The sequence below is a fragment of the Daphnia pulicaria genome, chromosome 1 (genome assembly GCF_021234035.1).
Source record: "Daphnia pulicaria isolate SC F1-1A chromosome 1, SC_F0-13Bv2, whole genome shotgun sequence".
NCBI lineage: Eukaryota > Metazoa > Arthropoda > Branchiopoda > Diplostraca > Daphniidae > Daphnia > Daphnia pulicaria.
Window position 1 is genome coordinate 28,912,082 of NC_060913.1, and position 11,164 is coordinate 28,923,245.

At 38.5% G+C, this 11,164-nt stretch overlaps 1 protein-coding gene and 1 long non-coding RNA gene across 2 annotated transcripts; both read left to right on the forward strand.

Moving 5' to 3' along the window:
• Positions 1-304: 304 nt before the first annotated feature.
• LOC124327516 lies at positions 305-3,939 on the forward strand. The gene is made up of 9 exons (XM_046786483.1): positions 305-1,796; positions 1,857-2,049; positions 2,200-2,406; positions 2,472-2,684; positions 2,742-2,906; positions 2,973-3,149; positions 3,216-3,448; positions 3,513-3,672; positions 3,759-3,939. Exons 2-9 carry the CDS (start codon positions 2,037-2,039, stop codon positions 3,908-3,910), a joined length of 1,320 nt encoding a protein of 439 aa, XP_046642439.1. The 5' UTR covers positions 305-1,796; positions 1,857-2,036; the 3' UTR covers positions 3,911-3,939.
• Positions 3,940-8,079: 4,140 nt separating this feature from the next.
• On the forward strand, positions 8,080-9,283 carry LOC124338484. Its single transcript, XR_006917853.1, has 3 exons — positions 8,080-8,304; positions 8,376-8,461; positions 9,215-9,283. It is a non-coding gene; the product is annotated as an uncharacterized LOC124338484 (long non-coding RNA).
• The last annotated feature ends 1,881 nt before the right edge of the window (positions 9,284-11,164 follow it).

Genomic DNA, 11,164 nt, shown 5'->3' on the forward strand with positions numbered 1-11,164 from the left:
CCAGGACACTACTATCACTGTGGTGTTGAAAAAGGAATCTTGTCAACTTTTCAAAGAATGCAAGTGAAACGCATTCCTTCCAAACGTATCAAATTGCTGATAAATGTTGACGGTGTGCCCATAGCTAAAAGTTTCGGTAGCCAATTTTGGCCGATTCTGGGTAGACTTAGTGGCTTTCCACATTCCAAACCTTTCTTGATAGGTATCTATCATGGGCCTTCCAAGCCATCTGATGCAAATGTTTTCCTTTCTGATTTCACAACAGAAATGTTAGATTTGCTTGAAAAAGGCATATTGTATAACGGTGAGGTCTTGACACTCGTTATATTTGGATTTGTTTGCGATGCGCCGGCAAGGGCTTTCATTGCTTACACAAAAACACACAGCGGTTATTTCAGTTGCTCAAAGTGTACAGAGGAAGGGGATTTTGAAGGTAGAATCGTATTTTTGAACGAGAAAGCCCCATTGCGTACCGATGCAACTTTCCGAAGTCAACGACAAGACGAGCATCACACAGGTCGGTCAATTTTAGAGCAGTTGCCAATTGATATGGTGGCCACCTTTCCCCTAGATTACATGCACCTTTGCTGTTTGGGGGTCATGCGTAAATTGTTGTGGCAATGGATAAAAGGTCCTCTTTCGTGTAGATTAAGCCAAACTCAGAAAAACACAATCTCGAGCTTTTTAATTTTTTTGGCAAGTTACATTCCTTCAGAATTCAGTCGTAAATCGCGGTCGTTAGCGGAATTAGCAAGGTGGAAAGCCACCGAACTAAGAGAATTTTTATTGTATACTGGTCCGATTGTATTGAAAAATGTGCTACCAAAACGCCTTTACGAACATTTCCTTCTTTTTCATGTTGCGGTCAAACTTTTGGTAGCACAACATTTCTGCAAAGAGTTTAACGACTACGCCAAACAGTTGCTTGTGCTGTTCGTGACGGAGGCAAAAGAAATTTACGGCAAAGAATTTCTCAGCTACAACGTTCATAATTTAATTCACTTGGCAGACGATGTACGTCACTTTGGCAATCTTGATTCTTTCAGCGCTTTTGCTTTCGAAAATTATCTGCAGGACATTAAACATCTTTTGCGAAAACATAATCAACCCTTAGCCCAAGTTATCCGAAGACTTGATGAGATCCAGTTAAATCTAGTACCACGGATAAATTGTGCTGTCTCACCTTTCGTATTGAAAAAGAAACACACTCAAGGGCCGATGATAAATGGCTGTCGTGGCGTTCAGTTCAAGTTTCTCCAATGTCACTCATGGACTTTTCGTACAGATAACGACGCAGATTGTTGCGCAATTCTTCAGGACCAAACGATTGTAAAAATTGCCAATTTATTGAAGAGTGAAGAAGGAATTTTCTTGGTCGGGCATAGTTTTCTTCACAAAACTAGCCACTACTCTTCCCCCTTACCATCTTCCAGACTCGGAATAGTTTGTGCAAGACGACTTTCTCAATTACAACGTTGGCCTATAAAGTCCTTGAAATGCAAAGCAATGCTGCTGCCAACAGCAGTTCATAGTCTTTATGACTTCGCTGTTTTTCCATTACATATGCAAAGCAACGCATAGCTTCAATCTTGCAAGTCGATGTAACTGAAGATTCCATTATTAACATCTCTCGGCTCTTGAAAGGTTATTTACGGATGTTTACAGTTAATTGGCTTGCAAAAAGAGTATCTAATTTTTTTTTTCAGGATTTCCAAATTTTTTTCCATTAAAAGAAATGCAGCGATTATTTTTTTATTTCCTCTACGATGTTTCCCATTCTCGATTCTTCTTCAAGGGTATTTAAAAGTCAGTACATAACGTAATCCTAATATTTATATTTTTTCGGTTAATTCCAGGTGGTCTTTTAAGAAATCTGACAACTCCATTTTGTAGCGTCTGTCTTCTGCTCTGTCGTCTCACCAAGCGTCGTGTCTCGTGTGTCTTGTCTCGTGTGTCTCGTCTCGTGTGTCTCGTCTCGTGTGTCTCGTCTCGTGTGTCCTGGAATTTATTTGCTTTCAATAAAGGGATATTAACATATGCCAGAACGGGGTAAATATTACAACAAAACGTATATAACTTTTAAAAATTTACGATCTTCTTGTTCATGTGAGTTAGTAAAACACTAAAACGTATGCGGTTTCCTTTCAAGATGTAGCTACAAATTAGCCTTTTCAATCATCTAATTGCATTCTTTCGCAGGTGAAATGTTTCTTATAGTGGAGTATATCATAGGTGAACATGAGACCGAAGTAGAAGTTGTCCCCAGTTCATGGTACTCATCAGGTCAGTGTTGGTGGCCTCCAGGTGCATTTGCTCGTTCAACATTGGAAAAAAAAGTAGCGAAGTCAGTGGATTGTGATAAAGCTACATGGGACTGTTATGATGCTCGCCTCATTGCTACTTTCAGTAAGTATTTCATGTACTTTTCTACCGAGGTTAATTTTTAAAGTAATACTGATTTCTTTCTGCAGAAACGTATGCAGAAGCCAAGGCTAAGTTGCCTCTTGCTATTGCCGGAGAATCAGTTGCTCCCAGCTCGACTGACGTTGATGGACATAAAAAAGGAAAAGGAAAGCGAGAAAAACAGAAAACAAGAAGGTATCTAAGTGAAGATACGAGTGAATCTAGCGACGACGGAAATAGAAAGAACAAGGAGAACTCGTCAAGAAAGAAGAAGAAACGTAGTAAGCACTTTAATTTATTTTTCTCGAAGTTACTTTTTACAGAATTGATGTTTCTAGGTCCAGCAAGACCTTCCCAGAATGCTTCGGTATCAGCAAATTTATCAGACACACATATGACATTGCCACCTGTTCCGAACGGTCTCAACATCAACACGTTTTTTTCTTCTCAATCTTCAAATGAAGTTAGCCACACCAGGCCAAGAATTGAATCTACTGAGAACGGTAAGTACGAGTACAAAAATAAGTGGAAAATTTTGAGTATAACATTTATCTTTTCTATCCATTTAGAAAGATCCAATTCCTTTGACGACAGGAATGGTGTTACGGATGAGATTATGTCCTCTCCTGTTATACCACGACAGCAGCTAGCCGTAGCTAGAAAATCAACTCCATCACCATCAGCTACCATAGCTAGGAAATCAACTCCATCACCATCAGCTCCCACCAACCCGGAAGTGGATGCAAGTAAGATTTTCATGTAGTGTTGATTCCAGGGAATCTATTTTTTTACATGCATTTTCTTTATCTCAGGAAAAATAGGTGTTATCTTGCAACGGGTGGAGGCGTTAGCTAGAGGCATTGAAGTTGTGAAGGCTAATCAGCGGGAGGTGCTAGACCTACTGACGTTGCTGTTGAAAAACAGTGCTCCACCCCAACCGGATTTACCTTCCATTACGGAATTGTTTCAGCTGCCTATGAAGACTATACAGGATGCGAGGAACTTGACAAAGCTACTGAAAGTTCAACATAATGCATCTAAAATGGTAAATTTCAAACATTCCTCTTATAATAATGATCTAAATTTTATATTCATCTTGGTTATTGCAGAAGACGTTCGTCATTGGGATAGGAGGGACTACGAATTCCATGGTTGGAAGGGTCATGAAGTCAATCATGACCTACCGGTGTGGCAGTTGTTTCTGTTATCTAGGCCTGAATGAAGATAAAGTGGCTTTCAAGTCAACCACTATTTGCGAGATTGTAATTGGTGAGTGCTTAGTATTTAGAATACATTTTTATTTTAACATTTCTTCCGTCAATTTTTTAACGTTTTTCATACTTTTACCATTTCAGATGGAGTTCGTGAAGCACACAATTCTTTGACAAGAGATGCAGTTGAAGCGAAGATAAAGAACTGGCTACGTCACTGCCCAAGATATGCGTCGAAACAAACTGACGATGGAAGCCAGAGTGGAGAAGACGAGGAACAAGAAGAAACCTCCTAAACTAAAGACTAATTTTTCATTGTCTCTGCGAAGTAATTTGACTATTTTATGTTTCTGTTGTATATGAAGAATTAAAATAAATTTGAGTTTGTTTCCAAAATATTACTGAGTCTCTTGATTTTATAATAAATTGAGCGTGGTTCATTCCTATTCAGCCATGTATGCATCCGCGATGAAATTTAAAAAGAACGAGGATATTATTCGTATAAAAGACGTTTAAAATGCATCTCAATGGTTCCATTTACATCTAAATCCCGTCCAAATCCCGTCCAAGGTCCATCCAATGGGACCGGATAGGAACCGCTATCGGATCTCGTCGAAGCGGACATTGGCCATACGTAAAAGACGTCCAAGGCATGTAAACTTGGGAATCTGCTATGTTCCAAGTACATCTCAGACGTCTCAAAGTGACGTGTTTGGGACGTCTTTGGGACTGCACTGTGCTATCTGGGTTCAAGTTCGGAAAGCTCGCGTTCGGTGAAAGAGTAGCATTGCAGGGATGCCAAAATTTCGAGAAGCAGAATGAAGTTCGCTTAATGAGGACTGCTTTCCACATTCACATATTTGGACAAAACAAGTGGAAGGATCGATGCAAGGGATGCCATTTCGGAAGATGAAAATGATAATTTTTCTAGCCCCTCAATTTCTGTTAATCTGAGTGGAGGGGGGACAGTAAATTCTCGTCAACTTTTCAATTGGGAAATATCATAATTAACGGTCTCAATATTCAATTTAATGATTGGGTCACATATCAAGTGTTTCAGGAGCCGACAACATTCATCGTTGAGAATACCTTCGTATGCGACATGCATTAAATCTATCATGAAACATTTTGTGGGATCGAAATTACGTAAACTTGAGAGGGGACAACGACAATTAACTCCATAATCCCGTGAAAAAGCATCACGCTCAGCCTGTGTCCTGGCGTTTTCTATTTCAATAACTTCCATGTCATGCGAGGTTTTGTCTCGCATCGTACACATAGTCTCTCGATGAACGCAATGTAAATTGATTCGACGATCAATCTTGCAAGTACGGCATGGCAAATTCGCAAAACCAACACCCTCTTTAAAACCACCAACGAAATTAGAAGCCGGCATATCCCCAGAAAAGTTCAACAATATACCATACCACATTTTTTTTACGTTTCTCACCTCCAATTCAACACCTTCTTCTAACAGCTTCATGTCTTTTAAAAAAGGTTGAAGGAATATTTCTACACCACGTTCCTTCAACAGAGAGGAATTTACGACGCCCAACAACATAATGCTTTTTAAAGAAGAACGGAAAATAGGGGGTAAGTTGACATAGGGGGTAAGCATAAGTACATAAGTTGCTTTTGAAAGAACTGAAAAGAACATGTATCGCATACTTTTCAAAATAATAGATAAATAATTAATTCTACCTTTTCCCCGTTTGTTACCAGGAATGCAGGAAAGATGAACAGGACCCTTGCATTCCACACACGAAACATACTGAATGATTCTACCAGTAAATCCATCATTGCAAATAACGCAAATTTTGTCATCACCCATTTCAGAACTATAATTTTCCTTAATAAGAATCACAATCAACTTCACTTGACGTTAGAATAAGGTAGACTAAGTAGTAGGCTTACCCCCTATTTCGATTTCATTCCATATTCCATCTCTTATAAGTTTTGGTGTAACAGACTGGAATTGAACCGGAAGAGATTCTCTTTCCTGCAATATCCTTGACTCGACTCGTTCATGATTCCCGCAAAATAAAAAACTCGGATAAGTTAATTTTGTTTTCAACTCAACTTTGAACTTTATTAATTTTATCAAAATTTTATTTATTTTTTTTGTTTTCGTATTTGCGCTCTCTACTCTATTTTGTGTGTGGTTTACGATGTAGCCGGCGCTCGTTTGTTATTTTGTCGTTGATGGATATATATTCCAGCTCTCTCTATCCCACCCTCAAAGCCCAAACTGTTTGTCCCTTCAACTCTCGAAATGAAAGAAAAATTGCACAATTGGCATATAGTGACATTTATAATAAATTTTATATTTTATCCGTCACCAATTTTTCATTCGAAGCCAAATGTCACTCGATTAAATAATTTTAATGTGGCTGTTGCTAACGGTAACAGATGGCGTATAGTTGCGGACGACGTGAATTTCTGTTGCTCCTGTCTTCTCGGAACAAAACTCGTCCCGAATCGATCCCTGTTCAAATAAAAATATAAGAATAGAATAAATAGGCCATGAAATAAAAACAAATTGTATTTTCATATTGTGAAAGACACAAAAATATGAAACGTAACCTTTAAATACAAATTTGAATTGAAAAAAGTTCCAATGCATTTGCAAGGATTTGAACCACATCCACATGCGATAGCTTGACTCGATAAAGGATTCTCCCATTTAATTAAACAATAGGAAATACAAATAAATAGACAACTAATTAAATAAATCTACTTTTTTGCCTTTATTCTCTTTTCCTACTTATACAAAAACTCATTTTTCATCATATGCAACAAATATAAATAGTACCATTACCACACCTTACATATATAATAAGGTGCTGTGTGGCTCAGTGGGTTAAGGCACCATTTCTGAGTGTGTATAATCAATTGCTGAGTGGGTTTACGCAAAAAATAAAAGAGCTTGCCTCGATTAGTGAACATAATACGGGATATATATACGGTCCATATATATAGCTTTGACGCTGTAAGTCTAGCCCTTTAATGGAATTCCTTCGACATAGGTAGGTTCCGTGCCTTCGTTAAATTAAAGCCATTCCGGGATTGGGTATCGGATAATTACGATATCACAAAAACTTAGACGTAATTGTATAACGGCTGGTTGCGGGCTTGCGGCTTAGGAGGAATAGGGTTGGTGCATGAATAAGGGATTCGATTGAAAAAACTATCATAAGAATCAGTTTTTTACGCTGATTCTCATGGTAATTTTTTTTTATATTTTAAAAATAATTTCTTCAGAGCGTTATCTGTGTTCAAAGTTCAGTTAGGCTCCTCCCACTTCAAAAAGGACCCCCAGCCATTTTTGGTGGGCGGTCCTTAAAATGGGATAAATTTTGCTCTTTTTCCCCCCTTTTCACCCTTTTTCGTGCTGCCTATACCCCTATACCTATACCCTTTTGCCCTTAGGGCCGAAAGGCGAAAGACGAAAAGGGTGAAAAGGGGTAAAATTTATCCCATTTTAAGGACCGCCCACCATAATGGCGTGGGGTCCGTTTTAAAATGGGGGGAGCTAATCTCAACTTTTAAGTGAGATTACGGGGGGAAATTATTATTTTAAAAATATATTAAAAAAACCATGAGAATCAGCGTGAAAAACTGATGCTAATGATATTTTTTTCAAACGAATCCCTTATTCATGCACCAACCCTATTCCGAGTAAACTCAGTTTAAATATTATTGGGAGTGCAATTTCAGATGTGTTGCATGTTCATTCGAGCCCAGTCCGTGGTTCCAGTATTCTTATACTACTGGTTGACTTTTATCAATTGATTACGAAAAAATCAACGAGACAGCAAATCTAGTTTGATTTATTAGGCATTTAGGCATTCCCGCGCTCAGAAGAGTATGACGTTTACACCGCTAGGTGACGACTGCTACTTCCTTTCTGTATTTACGTGCATGTTTGAAAAATCGTCTACTGTTGTCCCTTTGGCCCTTTGCCTTTTGGTTAACAGTTAACTGATTAGTGTGGTCTGTGGGACTGTGGGATGTTGGTTAGTCTAGGTCAGGCTATTCAATTCAATTCCTTAAATTTATAAATTTCATTATAGGTTAATTCAATTCAAATTTTGATGTCCAAATCTCTGCAAGTAGAAATTGTGAGTTCATGTTTGGAAGTCAGAACTAAAGAAACAGTGAATTAAGATGGAGCTAACTGATAGGCCTAGTTTGCTCTTTCGAAGACACAATTTATGTCTGAGTAGACATTAGACTTAAAATTGTGCCTTCTTTTAATTAATTAATTGGATCAATTTTCTCCTGCAGTTCTACCTCAAACAATGAAATGCTGTTGCTGCTGAATTCAATGCGAAAGTGCAAAAGACTTGAAATGTTGTGCAACTGTCGTCAACAACTTTTTTTGCGGGGCAACACAACCTGGGTAAGCAAAAACTTTGTGATACTATTATTCTTTTCAATCTTGTGTCTGACATGGAGAAGGCTATTATAACAATTAATTTTCATAATAATTCGACATACAATTGATGTGCAAACTAAACCCAATTTCTCTTTCTCCCACAGTAAGATGTATTAGATGTACCGTAGCCAAAACATGTTTCGTGTAGAACTGCTGCGGAAGCTGGTATTCAAGATCTAATCAAATCATCAAAATATTTTCTTAGCATGGTGGCATGTATTGTATTTCATTTCATAAATGTGGTGGTGAATGGTAAAATTTGTTTGCTGTTATATTTCTGAATATTGACAATGATGATTTCTCTGTTTTGTTTGACTTTGCAGGTGAACAGCAACCCTTTGGATTGAATTCCATTAATCCACTAACCTTAATCCATTATCCACAGGAAACTTGCCCTTAATCCTCCAAGGTAGGACACAATCACTTTTTATCATTTTTCACTATTTCTCCACGAAGTGGAAGCAAAGCAGTTTCATAGCTCCTGGTTTAATCAAGCTCCTTGTCATTGCCGTCTTAGTTGGTCCCATTGGACGTTGGGTCTCATCCATTTTATTCGGTGTAATTTAAGTGTATTGTTACGCGGATTTCCCCTCAAAAACACGTTCATTTCCACGTTTGGAGACTCTTTTGTGGGTGATACGTAACGACACTGCTGAATGGAATCTAATTTCCACTACACGACAATTGCGATGCCATACTTGTTCCATTTTTTAAGGGAGACCGAGAGGGAAACATTGCGACATTTGTGGGGTGTACAACCATGCGGGCGGAAGGTACCCCCCACAGGCGATATTGAGTTGTTTCTAATTTTTTTTAGTGAAGGTCGCAGTTTGAACCTCCCAAATGGCCTCAGCTTGGGGTTTCTATTGAGTTGCTCCAATCTCAGAAGCCAGTGACAACGCCCTAATAGAAGAAGACCTATTGACCTGTGAAGAAGGAGAACAGGTTGACTAATTTGGAATTATTTTCTCTAGAAGAGCTGTGGTGCCGGGTAAATAGCAAATCAGGCCGCTTCCTATCAAGCCTATCCTCCTTTTATAATAGCATTTGAGACCAAATCAGATCTTTCTTCTTTTGTCAGTTTCTCAGTTGGTGGAGTGAATTGAATGAACCCCAATTCCTAATCAATGTGATCAAGTGAAACTAATTTTTCTCTTAATAGTTGGATCCGCCGAAGATCGTCGCTATCGTGACGTCGACACGGAAATGAACGGCCGTTTCATCACCTCCAAAACGACATCCGAATGGCGGAATGCAGAAAATCCAAGGCCAGCCCGGAATGGAACGCAACTTGAACTATATAGGCGAGATTGGATCTGCGTCCAATCCAGTGTCCAATCCAGCGTCCGGTTGTCTCGATGACGATCGCTGATATCCAATTCATTCACGGTATGAAATCATTTCATTTCATTTGCCGCTATATAGAATATTGCGCAGCTCAGTTTGGAATTCGTTGGCGATGGTCGAATCGATTGATGCCTGAAGCCCAGCTGATCTACAGCTATGATAGGCCTACCCTGTATTTTTCCTTCAAGTTTGTCATTGGCCACCGTGTTTATTTTTAGGCTTGTTGACTTAATGAATCATTTGCATTTGATTTAGACTTGTGCTTTTCTTATTGTCGTACTGCCGAAGTTTTTTTTTAAGTTTGTTTTCATATTTTTATTTGAAATTTGAAGCACATTTTCAGCTATAGGTCTCGGTGAGTCAAAAGAATTTGGATGGATTATGATGGGGAGTTTTCTTCATTCGAGGGTGCAGGTAGCCTATAAGGGAAAGATAAGGGAATGGAGAGTAGGGATTAAAATTGGTTAAAATTTGAAGTTTCCAAGCTAGAAAAGAGAATGAAGGTGGAGAATAGAAAAGAAATCTGGTCGAAATACTGACACGTTCACCCCAACAAAACTTAATAATTCGACACCTATTATTCGACGCATCTTCAACAAGCAAAGCAACTACATTTCCACAATGGTCTGAAAATAGTTCGACAACAGATGTAGCGTACAAATACTTTGACCTATAACCTAACTTAAACTTACCTTAACTAACTTATCCTAATCTTAAAAAACTAATTGTCCAAGTACTTTTGCTACACTGTGTCGACGTATTTTGAGACCAGTCGAAATACAGTTGCCTTATAATATTGAAGATAACATCAAATGGAAGGTGTCGAATTAAAGTTTGGTCGATTGAAACTTGCAATATCCGACCCAATTATGAAAGAAGAAAAAAGATAACGAAAAAGATAGAAAAGAAATTATGAAGTTAAAGAATTAATGGTTAGAAAAAGAAAAAGAAAGAAATAATACTCGGGTCATCAATTTTCTCATCTTCCGGTCATCCACCTGTCCTGTCTACTTCCGGTTTCCACCTTCCTGATGGTCGTCGTCGTCATCTCTCGGATCCTCAACTCTCTTTTCTCTAAGTTCCTTTCCATCCACTCTCAAAACAAAATCTCAAAAGAGGAATAATCGCAAATCAATTCCGTGCCGGGAATTTTGACGTTGCTCCCCAAGGTTTACTGTTGATGGCGTTCCATATCACAAGTTGTAAATTGTCGACAGCTCCATATCGCCATTCTCAGCAATAGTCTTATTGCCAAAATTGACCGAAATTAGCCTTCCACATTGTCGTGTAATAGCCGAACACAAGACGAAGACCTTTTTTTGTTCGTTGTTATTAATCAAAAGTAAATCGTTCCATCTTTTCGTCAAGATCTAGTGACTGCTTGTTGACGTCTTTTTTTCTCTCATCAATATTGGCCCTGATGGCAAAACAGTTTAGACATTTCGAATACGGCAACCTCTTGCTGACGAATTCCCTTTTTTTACCATTTTCGTTTTATATTCAACGAAAAATCAGGCCAAGAATTTTTTAAATTTTTCTTCGGCTTGGCCGAGAAAAATGATTGACAAAACGAAAGTAAAAGATTTGAAATTTAAAATGAAATTTTATTTGAATCGAAAAAGACAGAAAAAACAAAATCAAAGGAAAAAACAAAAGAAACTGGACCAGCTTCTACCATCAAAATAGTCGCCCACTTGCTCGGCTTCCTCCACCCGCAACGCACGTCAGAAATCGACGGACTCGTTTGAGGGTACTGAAACCCCCC